The 23,719-nt window shown below is 37.9% G+C and overlaps 1 protein-coding gene across 1 annotated transcript in view; it reads right to left on the reverse strand.

The window, feature by feature from the left end:
- LOC126252651 (SH3 and multiple ankyrin repeat domains protein 3) overlaps positions 1-23,719 on the reverse strand; it is a 141,476-nt gene that overhangs the window by 16,157 nt on the left and 101,600 nt on the right. The window contains exons 13-16 of the mRNA XM_049953554.1: positions 16,530-16,622; positions 13,366-13,593; positions 4,359-4,486; positions 577-825 (exon numbers count right to left, since the gene is read on the reverse strand). Coding sequence (XP_049809511.1) covers positions 577-825; positions 4,359-4,486; positions 13,366-13,593; positions 16,530-16,622 — 698 coding nt within the window. The remainder of the gene's footprint in view (positions 1-576; positions 826-4,358; positions 4,487-13,365; positions 13,594-16,529; positions 16,623-23,719) is intronic.

Raw genomic sequence — 23,719 nt, forward strand, 5'->3', positions numbered from 1 at the left:
AGTTTATATGAAGAGCATTAGGCATAGCTCAGAGCTCATGTAAAATTCTGAATACTTACATATCCTCTGTAAAGTTGGTTAACACAATGAAGTAAGGAAACAATACACCTTCTACACTAGGACTGTACCTAAATAACATTGCTCAGTGTGAAGTGTACAGCTTCTGAAGCAATAAAAAGTTAAAATACAAATATATATTCCATCCTACAACAATATTATGAAAAGGAAAGTTGCTACTCACCATGTAGAGGAGATGCTGAGTCGCAGATAGACATATTTAAAAAAAAAAAAAAAAAACCTGTCACAAATAAGGGACAGTTGTTGTGCCTATATGTGATTCAGAATCTCCGCTATATGGCGAGTAGTAACTTTGCGTTTCATAATTTTGTTACATTCCATCCTGGATTTTTCACTGTTTAATCCATCCTATAGAATGAGCAATATTTGAATTAGTGAAAACTGTCATGTCTGATGTTACTCTCACTTCCTTATACGAGAAGAACAATTATTCAATATCCTCTAGTATGACTGCACAACACGTGGAGCAGCGGTACCCTCAACAAGTTGAGCACTTACCAATTGACCTATTGGTGGAGGTGGCGGTGGGTGCGTTGGTGGTGGCAGTGGAGGCCTGCCTGTAACCAGACCTCCTCCCAACATCATCAGAGCTGCAACATCTTCCTGGCTTCGGTGTCCCTTAGGAACTCTGTTATCCACAGGCACTGAACCATTTATTAGTGCACTATTTCTTGCAAGGTCAGGAGTACTGTGGAAGTCTCTGTGCAAGTCTGAGCCACCATTGAAGAAACGAACTCTGGAACTTGTCTGTAATAAAACAAGGTCAAGCTATACAGTAACGTCTCTCTCTCTCTCTCTCTCTCTCTCTCTCTCTCTCTCTGTGTGTGTGTGTGTGTGTGTGTGTGTGTGTGTGTGTGTGTGTGCGCGCATGTGGGGGGGAGGGGATGACAACTTGCTTGCAAGCTAGTAAAATTTGCTGAGCTGTTACACATGTTTCTGGGCCACACTATAAAAATATAATATTTCATAATTTTGGAAACTACTCCATTGCATTTTAAAACATATACATCTTTTTTTTAACAAAACCTCTTCGCCATGAAATATGATTCATGTAATGTATTGCAATCTGTTCAATGAAATATGAAAAGTTGGTATACAACAATTTCTCTAATTTTCTCTTAAGCTCACTACATTTTCACAACTTAATTAATACATTGGTGAGTATGTGTGTCCATGTATCTGATGCCGCACAGTTTTGACATTAAACCCTTGATCTCTTTATAGAAACTGTTTTTTAATCCCAAAATTATAATGCAGTTGTCAAAATACCAAGATTTTTGAAGAGGTCTCTGCTGCAGGTTCTATCCTTTGTAGGGCTCACCATATGTTCATTTCCTAAGTTCACTGATATGCATCCTATACGATTTTAAGTTACTGATCACACCAAATATGTTTCCAGTTCAAGAGTAAAGCAGGGTTACTTTAATGTGCTATGAATTTTGGCACTGTGATGAAACCTGCATATACACAACAAAATTTTCACTCTGCAGTGGAGTGTGCACTGATAAACACGAGACCTTTACGTTTTGCAGGCAAGTTCTCTACTCCAAAGCTGCAGCTATGCCATGTCTCTGCAATATCCTTTCTTCCAGGAGTGCCAGTCTTGCAAGTTTCCCAGGAGAGCTTCTGTGAAGTTGGAAGGAAGAAGATGAGCTACTGGTGGAAGTAAAGCTGTGACGTGGGTCGTGCTTTGGTAGCTCAGTCAATAGAATACTTGCCCTTGAAAGGCAAAGGTCCAAAGTTCGAGGCTCAGTCCAGCACACTGTTTTAATCTCCCAGGGAGTTTCATATCAGCGCACACAACACTGCAGAGTGAAAATTTCATTTTGGAAACAACCCCCCCAGGCTGTGGCTAATCCATTTCTCTGCAATACCTTTGTTCCAGGAGCGCCAGTCTTGCGAGTTTTGTAAGAGACCTTCTGTGAAGTTTGGAAGGTAGGAGGCAAGGTACTGGTGGAAGTAAAGCTGTGAGGATGGGTCATGAATTATGCTTCGGTAGCTCAGTCGATAGAGCACTTGCTCATACAAGGGAAAGGTCTCGAGTTCAAGTCTCATTCTGGCACACTGTTTTAATCTACCAGGAAGTTTCAACCTGCACATAGGTTGCACTTTCTTAATTTACCCATGAACTTCAGATATGTGATTGCGCCAAACTCTAATTAGGGATATCATAAAGACTTTTTCTGATTTTGCTGTGTGGATCATAAACTGCTGAAAGCATAACACAATTTTTGGCATGATGTAGCTCGATAAGATCAAATTTTTAATAATGAAATAAAATGTTTTATTTCAAATATGAAATCAGTTTATGCAGGAAAATGACTTATTTTAATAAATGTATAGTGGCTGTGGGCCCATGTATACAAAAGACTACTGGTGCATGACTTTGCCAAATACTGAATACAGGGGCTCAGGTACCAAAGAATAAAAGTGAAAGTAATACAGCTGACAGAGAACATTAATTTTTAGTAGGACACGTGTCAGATTCTAACTTGTTCGTAACTATGCTGCAATTAAGGTAAAAACTAAGTTGAAAGTGGAAACATACACAAAAATGTGTTGCGAGGTTAAATGGCTTCAAAAGTAGATTTGTGGTCAGCTTAGACATAAAAATAAAATAATATAATTTCCTGGTGAAATTGGATTCAGAGCTGGGACTTGTCAAGTACTATGCAGGTTTCATGTCATGTCTTCCATTGTATTTGATGACAGAGGCACTGCAACCAAAGTTGGGCAGAATTGATTCAGATGATGAATAACAAATAGAAATTGTTAAATATGTGGATAACAAATAAAAATATTTTCTCAGAATGTTATCCAGTTACACAAATAAAAACATTTATTCATCATCTGCGAAAAAAAGTTATGAGTAATGGACAAATTTCACATCTAAAGGCATTGATACTCAATATTTTTTTTTCATTTATAAAAGGACTGTGGTTGTTGCTGATTTTAGATTAGTTTTGTAGAAAAACCTTTCACTTTTTCAAACATCTTATCAGAAAATTTATTTGATATTGGAAAGTTACCACTGCAACACATTGAAAAAGTATATAAAAACAAATATTCAGCACATGCCATAAGTGTGGCAGTTTGTTGTACCTGTTGAAAATCACATATATTTCTGGATAACTATGTAAGAACCCAAATCATGGTCTTCTTCAGAGAAAAATTGATAATCATCAATTCCAATGACTTTTTGGCAAATAACTTTGGTGTGATTCCACATCTTTTTATCTATCAAATACTATTCAAAACCTAAAAATAAATTTTCTTTTTTTGTCACAACTTCATTTGAAACTTGTCATAAGACTTCTTCATCATTTCTTGGACATTATATGTCTGTAATTCATTGTAAGCCTCTCTGGGTCATGGAGGGCAATATGGGCGAACTATTTGTTTTAAAATGTGGGTAAGACAGTGCTGTAATTGTTGCATGTTCTCCATCGGGTGTAGAAATGTGAAAAAATTTTTTCAAATCATCTCTTGACACGTCCTTGATGGAAAGATGCCAATATGCTACAATATTATGAACTCTTTTATGTGTCATATGGAAACTCAGTGTCTCTTATGAAATTTTTCAATTCGTAAGATTTACATAACTGCATAGGCATATGTTGGACTGAAAAACTACACCATCTTGTAATGCACGGCTTACTCAGAGCTAATCCTAGAACACTTCAGATGACTCTGTATGTCTAGCAGCAATTCACAAAGAATTACATTTTTGTGTAATTTTGTAATGCACTTTGGCTAATACTGTTTTCGGAGACTTTACGTTTTAAGCCCACTGATGTTAGTTATTACCAGCCACAACATTTCTAACACGACAGTTTTCAACCACTGGACGTCCAGTTGAGGCTGTACCACTCATTTCTAGCTTTGAGTGAGAGAAATAAATATCGGCAGTGTGCAAGCAAAAATGATCAATCGGCAAAATATGAATGATCGGCACATGCATAACTTACGAACCGGCTCTCGATTTCAGCACATAACTTCAATTTTAACATTTATAAGACCTTACCTTCACACCTGTGCCAGGGCCCACAACCTTTTGTTGAGCATTTTTTTAATATAAATGTGAAAAGATTTCTGAAACAATGCTTTATTAATTAATAGGTTTGTTTATATCAACTACACACCCCAGTACACATATAACCACAGAGTAATTATAACACAACTAGAGTAAACAAAAAAGACTGTCAATATGAATTTACATATCTTAAAATGTTCCTCAGTGTGTGTGCTCACCACTGTGTAAGTCTTTTAAGGTTGCTTACCTTCCCCTTGCTACGCTTCATCTCTGCCACACTGGCATAGACACGAGGTGTCCGTGCTGGAGAAGATGGTTGTGATACACCACCAGGAGTTGGCACTTGGAAGTGGGAAGTCATAACTTCTGATGATGCTGCAAAAAAAAAAAAAAAAATAAATAAATAAATAAATAAAAGAATAAAAAAATATTCGGTAGCAGAAAAATTGAGGTTATAAATTAATAGTTAGGTTAAGATATTATAACTACAGTTAAATCTGTAGGACTGAATAAATTGTTTTAATCCTGCTGTTCTGTTTGGTTCTATATGACCCAAAATGGTTATAGATTTCGTTTCTCATTAGTTAAATACCAAGATAACTTTACAAAATTTGGCGAATCTGTCTGAAAGTGCATGAGCAATATATGTACAAAAAAGGTGTTAAAATATTTCACACTGAGTGGTCATAAACCTTAACAGTGACATGTTACATTCAGGTCACAATGACCCAACATAAATATGATTCTTTTAATGTCAAATATTTTTTAGTTTTCTGTTATAAATTACGAGAATCACGTTTTTTATCATTCCAGCATACTCTGAATGATCAACAAAGCCTCTGTGTTTACAACAAAAGGCTTGTTTCTTACTTTGTCCAAGAAATTGTTATGCACTTCTCAATTATTCAAAACTTCATTGTTTCTGCTCAGTCCTATTTGTGACACCATGGCAATTAGACCACTGACTTGGCAGAACTAGCAAGTTCCTGAACAGATGAAGGAACACTTTCAGAGTTTGAAGATCATGTCAGCACTGCATCTGAAACCAAGTGTTCTGTTGACAGTGATGACAGTCCACAGCCAGCATAAAATAGTGTACAATCGTTTCTTCCTCAAAATGGAAAAACAGAATGACAGTTACACCTACCAGAACAACATGGACGCTTATCAGAGCAGACACTTGGAGAAGTAGAGGCGTGGGTAAAAAATGATAATTTGAAATCAAAAGCAGAAATTTTCATTTCGCCACTAAACAATCAGCACAAAGCACAATTGTTAAGCAAACTAGATAAAAAGTTTTGGCACTCAAACTGTGTCAAACTACTTCATGTACTTATATATAAAAATATGTTGTGGAGTTATCACGTGGGCAGCATACTGAGGTGACAGAACAGTCTCATATATGTCATGAATGTCTTACATGGTATCACTGATTTAACTCTCTCTCTCTCTCTCTCTCTCTCTCTCTCTCTCTCTCTCTGTGTGTGTGTGTGTGTGTGTGTGTGTGTGTGTGTGTGTGTGTGCGTGGGTGTGTGCGCGCGCGCGCTCGTGCATCGTCAGGCACATTTTCTGTGGTGTTTCAGCAAGCACTCCGTCTTCAGGTCACGAGTGGCCTACTGGGACCATCTGACCACCGTGTCATCCTCAGAGGAGGATGCGGATAGGAGGGGCGTGGGACCAGCACACCGCTCTCCTGGTCGTTATGATGGTATTCTTGACCGAAGCCACTACAATTCGGTCAAATAGCTCCTCAATTGGCATCACGAGGCTGAGTGCACCCCGAAAAATGGCAACAGCGTATGGCGGCTGGATGGTCACCCATCCAAGTGCTGGCCACGCCCAACAGCGCTTAACTTCGGTGATCTCACGGGAACCAGTGTATCCATTGCGGCAAGGCCGTTGGTGTTTCACCAGATAGTTGCAATTTCATTTTTGCGGCATATGGCTGGAGTCAGACCAAGTAAATACTGCTCATCATGTCTTTTATGTGATGCCCAGGATTGACGGAGAGCGCTGGTTTGTTTCCAGTAACAAACAAAATGGTTTTCAATGTGGAATTTTACATGCACATTTGACAGAGTGATCCCAAATTAGTATAGCGCGACATTCATTTTATTAATGTGTAATAACAGGGACAGTAAAACAAGAAGAATAATCAGTACTCCAGCAGTGACAGCACCACCCTGGCTCATGCTGAGAGCTACCGCCATGCAAATGTGCTACTCTGTTGCTGGAGCACTGATTATCCTTCTTGTTTTACTGTTCCTGTTCATATATATTGATTAAATGAATAACACACTAGACTAATTTGGAACTGCTATACCAAATGGGCATGTAAAATCCTGATTTAAAAATCATTCTGTTTTTAATGGGAAACAAACCAACACTTTTTGTAATGTTAGGCACTGTATGAGAGACAGATGCGCAGGATTTGTTTGAGCTGACTCCAACTATGTGTGTGAAAACGAAATTCCAAACATCTGATGAAACATCAAAAAATTGCTCCTGGCAACCCATAGGGTATATTTACCACTGCAAACAGCTAAAAGCACGGGGAAGCTACAGCCATAATTTTTACTGAGGGCACACAGCTCTATTGTGTGGTTAAATGATGATAGCATCCACTTGGGTAAAATGTTACGAGATAAAATAGACCCCAATCTCTGGGTGGGAATTACTCAGGGGAACGTCATCATTAGGAGGAATGAAACTGGTGTTCTACAGATCAGAAAATGGAATCTTAGGTCCGTTAATCAGGCAGGTAGGTTAAAAAATTTGAAAAGGGAATAGATCTAAATCAGATATAGTGGAAATTAGTGACGTTTGGTGGCAAGATGAAAAAGACTCTGGGTCAGGTGAATACAGGGTTATGAATACAAAATCAAATAGGAGTAAGGCAGGAGTAGGTTTAATAAATGAGAAAACAGAAATGCGGCAAATCTGCTATGAACAGCACAATGAATGCATTATCATAGCCAAGACAGACATGAAACCCACAACCATCACAATTGTACAAGTTTATACACCAACTAGCTACACAAATGATGATGAGATTGAAAAAATGTAAGATGATATAAAAGAAATTATCCAGATAGTTAAGGAAGATGAACATTTAATTGTGTTCGATGACTGGAATTCAACAGCAGGAAAAGAAAGAAAAGGAAAAATAGTACATGAATATAGACTGGGGCGAAAGGAATGAAAGAGGAAGTCGCCTGATAGAATTTTCTATGAGCATAATTCAGTCATTGCTAACACTTTGTTTAAGAATCATGAAAAAAGGTTGTATACATGGAAGAGACATGGCAACACTGGAATGTTTCAGATTGATTATTTAATGGTAAGGCAGAGATTTTGGACCAAATTTTAATCTGTTAAGACATTTCGTGGGGCACATCTGGACTCTGACCTCAATTTATTGGTTACGAACTGCATATCAGAACTGAATAGATTCCAAAAAAGGTTGGAAATTATGGAGATGAGACATGGATAAGTTGAAAGAAACAGAGGTTACTGAGTGTTTCAGAGAGAGCATTAGGCAAAGACTGACAAGCTGGGGAAACGAACGCAGCAGAAGACGAATAGGTAGCTTTGAGAGATGAAATAGTGAAGGCAGCAGAGGATCAAAATTGGGAAAAAGACAAAGCCTAGTAGAAATCCTACTGAATTAAATTGGTGAAAGGAGCAAATATAAAAATGTGGCAAATGAAACAGGTGGAAGGGAACACAAATGTCTAGAAAAATGTGACTGACAGTAAATGCAAAACGGCTAAAGAGGAATGGCTAGAAGACAAGCATATATCATTAGGGGAAAGATAAATACTGCCTACATGAAAATTAAAGAGGTATTTGGAGAAAAGAGAAGCAGCTGTATGAATATCAAGAGCTCAGATAGAAAACCAGTCCTAAGCAAAGAAGGGAAAGGGAAAGGTGGAAGAAGCATACAGAGGGTCTATACAAAGGAGAAGAACTTGAAGGCAATGTTATAAAAAGGGAAGAGGACATAGATGAAGATGGGATAGGATAAAAGATATAAGTTGAAACAAGGCCTCTGGAGTACACAACATTCTGTCAGAACTACTGATAGCCTTTAGAGAGACAGCCACAAGAACACTCTTCCATCTAGTGGGCAAGATGTATGGTGCATTTGAAATACCCTCAGACTTCAAGAACAATACAATTCCAAGGAAATCAGTTGCTGACAGGTGTGAATACAATTGAACTACCAGTTTAATAAGTCATAGTTGCAAAATACTAACAGTAATTCTTTACAGAAGAATGGAAAAAAATGATACGAGCTGACCTCAGCAATGAACAGTTAGGATTCCAGAGAAATGTAATAACATGTGAGACACTACTGATCCTACAATGTGTCTTAGAGGATAACATATGTTTATAGCATTTGTGGACTGAGAGGAAGTTTTTGACAATGATAACTGGAATATTCTCCTTGAAATTCTGAAGATACAAGAGGTAAAATACAGTGAGCAAAAGGCTATTTACAGTTTGTACAGAAACAAGATGACAATTATAAGAGTTGAGGAGCATGGAAGGGAAGCAGTGGTTGAGAAGCGAGTGAGACCATTTTGTAGCCTATCCCTGATATCTGTACACTGAGCAAGCAGCAAAGAAAGGAGATAAAGTCTAGGGAGAAGAAACAATAACACTGAAGTTTGCTGATGACATTGTAATTCTGTCAAAGACAGCAAAGGATTTGGAAGAGCAGCTAAATGAAATGGACAGTGTCTTGAAAGGAGAATATAAGATAAACCTCAAAGAAAACAAAACAAGGGTAATGGAATGTAGTCAAATTAAATCAGGTGATGCTGAGCGAATTAGATTAAGAAATGAGACACTTGAAGTAGTAGATGAATTCTGCTATTTGGGCAGCAAAATAACTGATGATGTCCAAAGTAGAGATAATATAAAATGTAGACTGGCAATGGCAAGAAAGCGTTTCTGAAGAAGAGAAATTTGTTAATATTGAATATAGATTTAATTGTTAAAAAGTCTTTTCTGAAAGTATTAGTATGTAGTGTAGCCACATATAGAAGTGAAATGTAGATGATGAACAGTTTAAGCAACAAGAGAATACAAGAATGATGAAGATTAGATGAGTAGATCAAGTAACTGATGAGGACATACTGAATGGAACTGTAGAGAAAACAAATTTGTGGCACAGCTTGACTACAAGAAGAGATTGGTTGATAGGACACATTCTGAGACATCAAGGGATCACCAATTTCATACTTCAGGGAAGTTTGGGGTGGGGGGTTGAAGTCATAGAGGGAGATGAGTACAGTAAGCAGACTCAGAAGAATGTATGCTGCAATAGTTATTTGGAGATGAAGAGGCATGCACAGGCTAGAGTGGCATGGAAAGCTGCATCAAAGCACTCTTCAGACAGAAGACTACAACAGCAGAAAAATGCTCCATCAAAAAGACATGAATTTCTCCCGTTTACAAGACTCTGACTGAAAAGTGAAGTACCAGGTGCCTTATTCTACCTTCCTCAGCAGCTTTAAAATTTTTCCCAAAAAATTTGCCATGCAAACATATTTGCCATCTTCTTAACATACAACCCATCTCTCACTTCCATGATCTCTCCTACCTGTGACTCGCTCACATCCACTAGCTCATCGCTGTAAGTCACTCATACCCATCCACTCTCACTTGCCCATTGTTACTCACTCATTTAGCCCAACTCACAACTCATTGTTATTATCTCTTTGTGTCTCTCTAATTTCACTGTCTCCTGTCTCACAGCCACAGTTTCCTTCGTTCTGTCCTACTACTATTACTACTACTGTATTCTCTAGCTCTCACTTGTTCTTTGTTACTGCTACTATCTCATTCATTCCTTCCCACTGCTGCTGTCTCTTCTCCCTGTCACTACCTCTCTCTTCCTCCTTGTCACTATTGCAGAATATGTCTCTCATTATCACTGGCTCTTACCCACTTCTAGTTTCTCCTTCTCTTTATTCCTCTCCCACTAGCACTCTCTCCTTCACTCATTTCCTAGCACTGTTCTGTCACTGTCAACTGTGTTCCACAGCCACTATGTCCTCCTCTTTCTCTTACACTGCCATTGTTTCCTTTACTTTTTCTATATCACAACCACTGTGTACTATTTTCCAGCATTTATTACTTTTCCACCTCTTTCCCACTGCCACTGTATTTTCTCTCTCAGCATAAAAATTGTTAGTATGTTTAAATGCCAAAATTTTTGGGAAATTTTTAAAGGTGCTGAGGAAGGTAGAATGAGGCACTGGTAACCCACTTTTAAGTCAGTCTTTTAAACTGGAGCATATTCACCTTTTTTGTGCTCTAATGGGAGCATTTTTCTCCTGGTTCCCTTCTTTACTCATATGAAAAGAACTTGAAGGGTCAATAAAATTTTGATAGCTAACTAATGTGAAACTAAAATAATGCAAAACTAATTTTACACCTCCGACTGGATTTTACGCGCACAAAAATATTGCCAGTGCTTCAGTACTACAACATGGTGTTTCCAGAACCTTTCTGATGATAACGAAGACACTTTACAGCATATTTCTCCATGCTACATCACTTTATAAACAACGTTTTCACCTCATGCCAGTTTTTACATGTGTATTTTACATGTAGCAGTAGTTTAAACCTCTGTATCTTGGAAATGGACAAAGGAATCAAGAAAATTTTCAATTTTGTTCCAGAGAGTGATCTTAGGAATATATGGTAAAAATTTCAGCCATTTGCTGTGCATAGCCATCTTGGAATCTGGGGCTCAATTTTAGCATAAAAGATGACAAAAAAACTTTTTTGGGTTATTCTAAGGAACTGTCCATGAACTAATGATGTCTGCATAAGCTCCTTAAGTCCCCCCCCCCCTCCCCCTAGTATTTTCATGTCAGGTCATACTGATCCGAACATTATCTTTGTATAATAAAATGTAGGGTTAAAAAACAATATGCCATGTCAAGATATTTAACACTGTTCATTATAGCAGGATGGAAAGCATTTTATTTTAATAGGTTTTCCCTATGGTCTTCTGTGTGCGTAGCAACCCCCCCCCCCCCCACCCCACCCTGACTACCTCGTCCCATATCTTGACCCCCTTTTCCATCTAGCCCTTCCTTCCTTCTCCCAGAAGAAGTAACATTTAGTTCCAAAAGCAAGGAATATTATTTTGTATTTTCAGTGTTTCTATCATAAATACTAGGAATCAAAATTATGCAAGCGAAAGTATATAAAACATAAACTTGTAAATAGTTGTGTATAGTCTCACTGAAGTTAATTTCTTAATAACAATTCACACCTTGGACCTTATTTCCTCCAATTAAAGCTCTCTATGTCACATGTAAATGGTTTGCTGTTGTCAAAGCATCAAACGAAAATGTTGATTCACTGCAGTGTTCAAACAGTGTAGTGTGCCCTTGCAATCTGTTGTTGGGCAGTGGCAGCATCCCATTTAATTATTGCCAACCGCAGCAGGTGAAAACATGTTCCATTTGTGTTGGCAGCCCTCTCCCTCTTTTCAGATGATTAATCGACAGCTGCACCAACATTGTTGCACCATGTGACTAACGTCAAATAACAACATCTAATAAGGGAAGGATTTATCATGATGTCATTGTTTCTTTAGCTTTCAGAAGAGCATTCAGGAACTAGTTTCTCCAACTGTTGGTACCATATGGCCACAGTGAATGGAAGTACATCCAGTTTTTACATAGGACACCATCCTTATCAGTAGTCAATGTTGTTACATGTAAGTCAAAGGTTGTTGGTTTCTTTTGAACAGACCATGATGAAAACAATGTTGATAGAGGTGACTAAGATCTACAAAGATGGTAAACTTGCTTGTTCTCTTACTGAGTTAGAACTAATTTATTAATATAAGAAACAACAAGGAACCCAACATAGAGCCTTGTGACACTCCAGTGCTTACTGTGTGCCGGGCTGGTGAATCTGACGATACATTTCCATCACTGACACTCGGAGTTTTCTGTCTGAGATATGATTCATTTCACATGCTTACTCCTCAATTTAACAATATACACCTGCTTTCTTTATGAGAATTCCATGATCTACAAACAGTTAGGAGCCTCTGACTGATTGCTTAAGATTCTGATTGGTGGCATTGTATTGTCTAGTGCTCACAGCATTTGATCTGTAAGCATAATATAACATAATCAGTTGGTATGTCTTTCTGGAAACTAGACGGACATTGTCTGAGAACATTCTGAATGGTCAGTAGATCTACAATTCTCCTCTGCTTTCATTTCTCTATTAATTTGGTAAAACTTGTTGAGACTGTATTTTGAAATATCAATCTGATCCCTCATCTTGAAAAGTGGTTCCACGATACCATATTTCAGCTGTTGTGAGACAATGCCTTGTCATCATTAAGTATGCAGCACAGCATTATATAAGTAAATTAACAGCATTTTTTGACTATCTTTATGGAAATGCTATCAAATGTAGAGGATTTTTTTTTTCATTACTGTGCTCATCTGTTACACCCTACTGCAGTGATGGGATTTATGTCCAGTTGATTGTTTTTGTGTTCAAGCTCCATATTCACAGGCCATACAAGGTCACACATGCCTGTCTTTGGCACCTGTAAGGCATTTACTTACAAACAAATTTTCTTTAAGGAAAATAAACAGATGCTAGCCATCTACTGAAAATGAGATGACTCAGCGGACTGAAAACAAACTACTAAGATCAGTAGTGTCTCTTTTCAGAGAACATATTCTGTAAAGCATTGTGTTGGGGTGAAATGATATAGGAGCATCATTATTCCTTGTTGCAAAACTGAAAACCAGGAAGTCAGCTGAAATCAATGCCAACTCTTACAGTAAAACATAGTGATGCTGAGTACATGTAGACCACAGGTAAATGGGAACAAACTTGTTCAGCACAATGCAATGGTGACGCACAGTGCAAGCTAATTGCTCACAGAAGACCTATGAATAATTAGCCACTAAGAGGAATGTCGTCATCATCATCTTCTTCTTCACTTCATGTATTCATCAAATTGCCTGTTACTCCTAAGAGGAATGTAATGCACATGAAACAGCCATATTGATGCTTTGTTAAGAGCAAGTGTGAATAAGGTAGCTAATACGGCACAGCAACTCTTCTTACAGGTCACTCAGCTGGCTTACATGTGGCAATGATAATGACAATGCTATTTTTAATTATTCTAATCCAACATGCACATGTATTGTATCTTATTACAGTTGATCCAAGTGGTAGTAATAAAATTTTACCTCCACTTCCTTGTTGGCGTTGAAAGAGTTCTTCCAACTCAGCTGCAGTGATGCGACTAGAGGTTGGTCTGGCTCGAATAGAAGCAGTGCGAGGAGGTACAGGTGTACTGTTACTTCCTGTGCTGTGCTGGTGGATGGATTCAGCTGAGCTGCTCTTGGCTGTTCCCCCTCCACTCGCCAGACCAGTTCCATCAATATCATCTATGTCTTCTTTTTCACCACCACCTTCTGAGTAAAAAAAAAAATAAATAAATAAAAAAACAAATAAGAAAATACTGTTCCCAAAACACTAAGAATTGATATATTATAAAGCTAACATGTTGGAGACTTAACAATGAAACATATGAAATGACAATGGTTTGAGGTAGGAGAGGGACGTCTATGTACCACATAGCTGAAAGATTAGGGCTAAGAAATATGAATTAAAACACATAATTCAATCTCTAACTTTTGGAACTTTTGGAGGTTCCTTTGTCTGCACAAAGCAGTAGAGTACTAACTTTCCTGAAATGGACAAAATTTATGCCTTTGTGGAAAGGCAAGTCAAGCAGCACATAATATATCTGCCTGCTGCAGTCACATGAGCATGAGTGACAACCATCCTGGACAAGACTGCCATTTCCTTCTTCCTGTGACTGCTAAGCGTAGTAAGGAGGGAACTGCAATTTCGGAGCTGGCACTGGACTTTTAGCATCCTCAATGTCTTCTAAGATTACCTCCAACAAGCTTTTCAAAAAATATGTTCTCACTTTTGGATTGTGCTTTATTTCTGCACAGTAGTGCAGTGTGGGAGCAATGGCAAAATGGTGTTAGAATCCTGATATTAATTATTGACTCCTTTCTTACACATTGTAAACTTATTAAATAAAAACTTGTAGTGTCTTATGGCTTGCTCCTGTATCTGACATTCTAAAAATTCTTTCTAATTTCCCATCAATCGGTGTCTTCTACAGAGTTAATTGTTTTAGTTTCTAAAATTTGAGACGAAAGTGTCTTTTCAGTTAATGTATTTTGAGGATAAAGAAACTAACAAGCATGCTGTTGAGGTCCTTAAAAGCCCCTTCATCATAATCAAGCTCCGTTCCAGTTCTACATCTTAACAATTTGCACTTTGCAAAATGAAAAAATGTATGACTACAATATTAATAAATCACAGTTGGAATTGATCAACTCGCACAAATACCTGGGTGTAACAATCTGTAGGGATATGAAATGGAATGATCACATAGGCTCAGTCATAGATAAACAGATGGCTGTCTGTGGTTCATTAGAAGAATACTAGGGGAATGAAATCTCTCTACAAAGGAGATTGCTTATAGATGGAGGAGGAGATTAGTGTTCATAATCCTGTCAACAACGAGGTCATTAGAGACACAGCACAAGCTCGGATTAGGGAAGAATGGGGGAGGAAAGTGGCCATACTCTTGATTTCAAAGGAACCATCCCACTATTTGCCTGAAGTGATTTAAGGAAATCATGGAAAACCTAAATCAGGATTGCTGGGCATGGGTTTGAACCATCATCAACCTGAATGTGAGTCCACTGTGCTAACCACTGCGCCATCATGCTCCACTGCTTACAGATCACTTGTGGAACTCATCCCAGAATACTATTCAAGTGTGTGATACCCTTACCAGGTGGGACTAACAGGAGATATTGAATGTGTACACTACAAAGGGCAGAACAAATGGTCATGGGTATTTTTGAACCATGAGAGAGTGTTACAAAGATGCTGAAGAGCTGAACTGGCAGACACTTGAAGATAGACACAAAACTTTCTGATAAAAACCTACTTAGGAAGTTTCTAGAACCAACTTTATGCAATGAATCTGCTCTATGCATTGCTCCTATAGGAATCGCAAAGACAAGGTTAGCCTAATTACAGCATGTACAGAGGCACTTAAGTAACAGTTATGCCTGCACTCCACACATGACTGGAAACACAAAAAGCCCTGAGGATTCATAAACCCATTTTTAGTCTATTTCTTGACCACTTCACTCTTGAATACCATTAGGAAAAATGAACACCTAAATTTTTACATGAAATTTCAAAGTAAAAAATTTGTGAAAAGATCTCTCTGCAATGAACAACACCTTCGGTTCTAAATAGTGGCACTCCAGCTTGATTATCATATTGGTGGCACACTACTTCAAGATAATACAAAACAAATTGCCCTTCTTTAAACTTTGGCAAAGTAAAGTGAAGGCTTTAGCAGAATTGTTGTATCTTTTAAGTGTTCTGCCAATGAAATGCAGCCTTTGGTTCACCTTCCTCACAACACTGACAATTCTATTTTACCTCTTGATTATAAAAAGCTAACACTTCTTGTGGGCAAATGCACCATTAAGTTCATCTATTTTCATAGTATCACGTTACATGCAAAATTACCTATAGTTGTAAATAGCACAATTTAATAGAATTACCTAAAGACAAAAGACCATTACTTCATGGCACTACTCGTAAGTGTCATAATTGTTTGAATTTTCACTTCCTACTATATGACTTCATGTAAGAAGTTTGCTGGCTGTTTTGGTTATTTTTTCCCCTGACCCAGAACTTTCTTATTGATAGGATTAATTATACTTGGTTCCTAGAGTTTGCTGAATAGTGGGGGTGACTGGAGTTGAAAGAACAGAAGGTCTACTTAAAGGCAAGTAAGGAAGAAGTTACTTGCTAACATGCAAGACCCAAATGTTGTGAAGGGGGTAAACAACTGCAGTATAAAGAGAGAAATGATCTAGAAGAGGATTATTACAAAAGGAGTTTTAATTGATAAAAAGTGGAGTGTAACATGTTCTATATAATGTAAGGTAGTTTGAGAAGGGGTGCAGCCATAGTAAACACACGAATTAGGAGAATATATGCTCTCAGGAGGCAAAATGTGTGCTTCTCATCTGTGGCCCAAGTGATCTGCCCTTCCTTTTAACCTTCCCCAACCCATCCCTCTCTCCTCCCCGAGAATGGAACTAATAGTCCAGAGACCTAGGATAATTTTGTGCACTTTTATAAATGTCTAAGGGCAGTATTAATCATTTTGTCCCCTAAAGAAAAGTACTGATGAGCAATTCTCTTTCATAATTTTATAGTTTTCTCAAGGGGAATTTTTCTTTTGATACAGAAAATTATCACTTCAATTTTTGTAATAATATTGTACTTAGCCTACCTAGTCCAGCTACCATGGATCGAGCTCTTGCACGTCCCACACTCAGTGTCGTTTTAGGATCTCTCCTCGGGGGCAGTGGAGCTGGCGATCGTCCTGTGGACATTAAACAGTCAAGTTCAAAGTATATTTCTAACTAAACAACAAAAGATAGATATGGTAATGAATTCATGGTGTTGACTGTAACTACAATGTTCTCTCCTGTTATAGCAGGTTGGAAATACTGTTATAAAGAGTAATGAACAAATCCGGCCAGAGAGAGAGAAAGAGAGAGACACCTGAACAACACTTTATTGTTCACAGATCCTAATACAGCTATAAACACATGCAGCTGCTGCAGTGCATCCCTGAGAACTGATAACATCTTTTTCAGAGTGCCACTTTCTGAATTGTACTTGAAGAAAGCATATATTCTGGAATGATATGTCTCACTCATTTGTGTAGTATTTGTCACTTACTTCCTTGTTGTTCAAATGGTTCAAATGGCTCTGAGCACTATGGGACTCAACTGCTGTGGTCATAAGTCCCCTAGAACTTAGAACTACTTAAACCTAACTAACCTAAGGACATCACACACATCCATGCCCGAGGCAGGATTCGAACCTGCGACCGTAGCGGTCGTGCGGTTCCAGACTGTAGCGCCTTTAACTGCTCGGCCACTCCGGCCGGCCTTCCTTGTTGTGAATACTCACATATAGCTTTATAGAGAATAATTTACTAAATAAATTCATTCATTCACAAATAATGTTTCATAATCCCCATCATGGAGGAGAGCTCTCAGGGAAGTCAACTTAAACATTAATGGGCAGAAACAACTGCTGCTGGCCACTTCTGTGCAGCACTAATCTATTCACAATGATAATTATGGGAATTACTTTGTATACATTGTCTGACAGAACTGCCATCACAGTGTATTAGTGTTGTTCATATATAGTGTTGCTACCAGGCCCGGTACAGTATACAAGAGATGTGAATGGCATCAGATGCTATGTGATCACTGTGAAGAACATGGAGATGCTATATACCAGTGTGAGGTGGCATTATCAGTGTACCTCATTATAGGTCTCCATTTGGCAGACTGGTCGAACTGTGCAACATCCAGATTTGTTGGGCCTTCAAATGTGACTGTGGCCCAATGTAGGACTACATGGGAACGTGATGACAAGCATATCTGTCATCAAGGATCTGGTTCCAGCCGACCACATCTGACCGTGTCCAACCACCACAAGGGAGGACGGCCACAGTGTGCACCAAGCACATTGTAACCCCTGTGCCTGTCATCTGAGAACAAGCAACAGACTCCTTGTAATACAGTGTATCATCCTGCACCACTGGCCAGAGACTAGCAGCAGCCACACTAGCAAATTACTCTTCCATGCACAGACTGCCTATAACACAACATCACAAACAGTTTGTTTTGGAGTGGAGCTATGACCGGGATGCATGGACTGCTGATGAATGGCATACCATTGTGTTTAGCAAACATTGTGGCTCTGCACTACCCCAGGTGACTTTTGTCTGTGAGTACGGTAGTGACTCTGAGAGAGGTCCCATTCTTACGACATTTTGGAAAGGCATCAACACGTTACTCTGGCGTCACGATGTGGGGTGCCATCAGTATGACTTCATGTCACAACACGTGTGTAGGACCAGCTTGGGTATCAATTCCATACCACTGCCAACATCCAGGATCTCAACAATCGGTTGAAACAGTTGTGTGTCAGCTTGCCTAAGGAGAGGATACATCCTCTCCAGCCAAATCAATGCGTGCATCCGGACCAGAGTGGGTGCTATGCCTTATTGATAAGTGAGCTCATTCTGCCAAGCTCTTGGTAAATTTGACTCAGTTTTGTAATCACTGATAAAACATCACACACTCTCTCAACCTATGAAGTTTCACTTTATTTTCCTCTCCTTCTGGGTACTTCACTTTTTTTTTTGTCAAGGAGGAAAAACAGCCACATTGAAAATAGCCAATCTCCTTCTCTTTCCAAACTGCTGTACAGTTCAAACAAACCATTTTCTTTATAAATGCCACTATCAGCTGTCAATATAACTGGTAAAATCAAGATCTACTCAATACAAACATACAGTTATGCACAATTTATAACCTGGAGTTAAAAATATTATGATGAATTTAGGAATGGCTAATGACATATTCTTTCCAAACTTTGAGGTTTTTCAGTTTCCATCCTGATGACTACTGGCAACCTGTTATTGATTTTTGCTCCAGAGTATATCACCTTTACACAACACTTTTTGTTGTACACTTCTGTAAAATAAATACTTCTTTGACCATAGCCGCAGTGCTTCAGAAGACTAGGGAATAGAACTGCACTGACTATGCAAAGTATGGTAACAATCCTGTCTCCAAATAAAAACAATGAGAGAAAGTTCTAAATAGAGAACAGGCACAACTGAGTCTCCTGATTAACTTATCCATGTGGTGGTGCCATCTCAGTTCCTTATCTGTCTGGATTTCTAGGAACTTCACAAATGGAGCTTCATTCGGTATATGCCCAATGATCTCTACTTTCGGTGCCTATAAGTCCTTATTATGTTTTTGGAATGGTGTAATAAGAATATTGTGAAATTAAGTGTTTAACTGTTACCTGTGAACCAGTTGTGAACCTATTCCATTATTTTCCCGATCATGTCTGGTATGGATGTGTTTGACTCTTTTATCAATATAGAAGTGTCATCAGCAAACATCACAATTTTTGAAGAGTCCTGTAATGTCTGCCAAAATTGTTTATATAGACCAAGATAATGAATGGGTCAAGCACTGGACCTGTGGGCCACCATATTTAACCCAATCCCCGCTCCCTTAATCAGTTTCATTTCTGTTGTATCATTTGCTAATATGACCCTTTGTTTTCCATGGTTAAGATATAACTCCACCAGTGTAAGGGGAAGATCGTTAACACTATATAATTTTAGTTTCCCTAGCAAAATTTCATAATCTACATAAACAAAACCCTTGGCAAGATTACATACAATACCAGCAGTTTAAATTTTATCATTTAGTTCTACTTGTAAAAGGAAAAGAAAAGCCCATTTTTTTCTGCGGAGTGTAAGAAGCTTGGTATGGAGCAAGGATGTACCACCAAATAGTAAGCAAATTTTATACCAAGAGTATTATTCTCCAATACTCACGTAACTTTCAAAAATATGGGTAATGAAGAAAAGGCAGATGAGCAGGATACAGGCTTGCATGACAAAATTATAAAGAAGCAGATTAGACTTAGAATATATATAGTAAGGAATTAGACAGTGAGACAAATAGTGAAAAAGAAGCCCATACTAGAGACCACAGAAAATACAAGTTTAAGATGGTATGGACATGTTAAAAGATTGGCAGTTGGTGGGATACTGAGACAGGTCCACAAAATGACATTAGGAAGTAAGAGACCCAGAGGAAGACACAGACACTGTGAAGACAACACTACAGACCGATGTAGATATTTTTCTTTTTTCATATACTTTCTTATTTTCTGATTTATTGTCATCTCACACTGAAAAGGTTATCCCAAATAAGTAGCATGAATTTAATTCTTAGTACAACTGTGTTTCTATTTACATAATATAGGTGTTATGAATGTGATTGTCATTTTCAGTTATTCTGATGCTGTATGCTTTCTTATCTGTTGACATGCTATTTGAACTCATTTTTATGGATGGAGTAATATGAAATTGTGGTCTTGTATAAAACTGTAAACCTTTGTAATCAGAATCTCTGAAAGTGTTATGTGAAGTGGGATGTATGAGCGGTGTAGAACCATATCAAATGATGACAGAGAAAGCATCAATAAAGAGTATGAAATGAGGAGAACATAGTGAAGGTGATAGTTGTGCTGCATGTGTCCTGCTACATAACATTGTGTTTGTAGCTAGTGAAATATATCAGTGTTTGGACAGTACCACATTAATGGTCTCAACGTGTACCTTGATTAAAGAACTAGTGACTTTACATGTCATGCTACTCATTTCCCAGAACTGCATTCTGATTCACTAAGTATAAAAGTTTGATGTGCAGACCTATAAACTGTGTGAACGCTGGAAACAAACTGTTTTTGATTAAAGACAACTGTTTAGTGCATATCACAGACTGAGGAATGAAACAGAAATATGGTAATGCATTTTTGTGTCATATATTGATACAAACAACTTCAACTGTGAATGTCTGGTGTGCTGATCACTGCATGACTCAAGTGATTATGTCGCCAATTCTGCATAGCACTTGTTGTTAGGTTTAAACAGTGGACTAATGATTTAGAGCACAATTGATCTGTTTTGCTGTAAAAAGTGCTGTATCGCGATCATAAAGCATAAATCTGAAAACTCTGGCTAAACTATGCAACAAACATTATGACTTCAGGTTACATCATGTGTTAATGGAAAGAAGAGTGTTTTATTTTCATAGTTCCATGCACGTATGCAACCTGGGATGAATTCTGCAAATGTCAAACATTCCTGTTAGATTCATAAGAGGCACTCATGATCAAGGAGCTAAGAAAGACAATACCAATAATTTGATTATGCGCTCACGGATCATGGATCAATTATGTGGATGTCAACGACTCACTGGCAGCATCAAATAAATGATAAGTGTTTTGAAGGAACACTGGTTGAGAGACACCACGAAATACATCTTCTAATCAGTGATGTAAAAACTCTATGTAGGAACAACAACTTTTCCTAGTCATTCATTTTATGTAACTGTAAATTGTCACATTGTAATGCTATTCAGCTTTATTTTCAACAATATTCATAATGAGATAAGAGTTAAACAGTTTTGTTTCTTTTCATTTGCTTTTAACTGTTCAATAGTTCTTTATTTACACAGTTTTTAAGTATTTACCAGAATTTGCATGAATTATTGTTCTGCATTTAATTGTGCTGTGTCAATCAAGTTGGCGTGCTGTGCATTATCCGCCGTTACATTTATGGGCAAAAGCATGCCATGAGTTGTTCAGTTTGTTTAGGAGAATATTTTATCAGTGTAATCTGTTTGATTTGGTCAAAGGGGTGACATTCGTAAAGTTATACCGTAAAACTTGATCAAAGTGGAATGTGAATAAGTCAGAAGTATGGCCAAAACAAACAAATATTTCATTCTGGAACATACTCGATATGGCAACGGAATGCAAATTTTAAGACTTAAATTGATAATTCATTGCGTAACATAGAAAAAAGCTTGTACAGTTAGTACTTCTGTAAATAGTATTTACCCAATTTTAAGATGAGGTTTCCCCACATTCGTCATTTGAAAGAAACGGGGTCACCTTATATTCGCAGATTAAACTGTTGTTGCTGAGGTCAACGTTTTTGCATTTTTAACAGATTAATGGGGTTGTCTCACATTCACAGATGAAGCTTTGGCTAATTAGGTTTCGTACAAAATTATTTTGTTCAGTCCCAAAGGGTAGGGCTTAGCAAACAATTTTTGAGTTCAAATAGGCTGAAGATATCCTGGTAAGCCAAAGCACTTGTTGATACAGTATTGACCTTGCTTGGACAAACACGTGACATTTGATTCATGGGATATGCAAGAACTATGAACTAGCCACTACAACCTGTGCTTGGTTTGTAAAAAAAAAAAGGTTCCGGTACTGTGAACTTCACTCAGTGGGCTTTATTTTTTTATTTTTTTTTAAAGTTCAGATGTTATTTTAATGCCTTTTTTGTCAGAGGTACTAATACAGTGTAGTATAATGAATCGAGCACTGACTACAACAACCTACTGCTCTGCTTAAAAACTGACAATTTTGTGAAACACAGGAGCAAATATTAAATTCTGTCAACTTTCAAAGTTTTGTTGTATTTGAACAGGTCTGTGATAAGTGTTCCCACCCACATATGGACACTGTACACATACATTTATACTGTTATTTAACTAAACATAGCATGCAAAGGCAAAAAGTTTGACCTTCAAAAACCGTTGCTTGATTCTGAATGCAAGTCAGTATTTTATATGGTTTTGAGAAACTATAATGATTTACCAAGTGGGCTGCAAAAGGGAAACTCGGTCACTGTTCACCCAGTGAAAAATACTACTTGCTTTTCATCAGCTTTAGAACAACATGATGACATTCAGATGAAATGAGAATGAAAATTAATACAGAATTCAATGTCTAACAAATGAAATAAACAACAATAAAGTACTGCCATTGTTATCACAGGAATAATCTACAGTGCAAAGACCCATTCTAGTACCAACAGACATCACTCGATCATGTGATAAGAGAAATTTTAAAAATTTGACTGTACCATCATTGTGATCTTTTATTTATGTATTAGATGCTGCTGTTAACATCTGACCTGCACCATAGAAGATATGAGACATCCACGTTAGACTGTTGCTCAAGCAAAGCGCTACAGAACATTGGAGAAGGATCGATGACACAAGCTTGGCTGAGAATTATGATAAGTGTGCGGAGGGGAGTGTTGAGCAGACAGCGGATTTCGTCCTGCTGCCAACCATGGGAGTATATACTAGGTACTTATGTGTATTATGAACATCTACCCTGCTTCAACTGCAGTTTTCCTGAACCCATTTGTACTCAAAATTGAATCGACTTTGAAATTGGACAAATACTCAAAAGTAGCATAATTTCTGCAGAAGACACTAAAAGTCCAGACTGAGATCTGTGGTGTACTTACATGTTTCATGCAGTAATGATGTCGGCACTCACTATGAGGTGTGACGGGAATAATAGAGGGTTTGTCAGTTGCTGATTCTAAAGCCTATGAGAGAGTGGCGGGCAGACAATACATTTGGAAGCAAGAGACATTGTAACTTTCTCACATCAATATAGAAGCGAAAACTGCTATGTGCACAGGGGGGAGGGGCAAGCAAAAATCAGCTGTGTTCTCAGGTACCTCCTTACCTTCAGAAATCGCAACACATTCAGTAGTAAATAGAAAAGATTTGTGACAATGAAGAATGGGAAAGATAGGGGTGTATAAGTTTCACAGCTGCCCTGTTAGGAAGTTATGATGATGATGATGATGATTAAAAATAATGGTACCACAGATGAAGGCTATGTAGACAAAGAAGACGGTGAAGATAAAAATTACGGTAAACAATTTCTTTTTGTGTATTTTATTTCTCCTTTGATTATCAAAATGTAGATAATCAATAAATGACATATGTTGAGAACAGCTGTAATGTTGACGTTTTAGGCAGATAC

Source organism: Schistocerca nitens, chromosome 4 (assembly GCF_023898315.1).
Source record: "Schistocerca nitens isolate TAMUIC-IGC-003100 chromosome 4, iqSchNite1.1, whole genome shotgun sequence".
Classification (NCBI taxonomy): Eukaryota; Metazoa; Arthropoda; class Insecta; order Orthoptera; family Acrididae; genus Schistocerca; species Schistocerca nitens.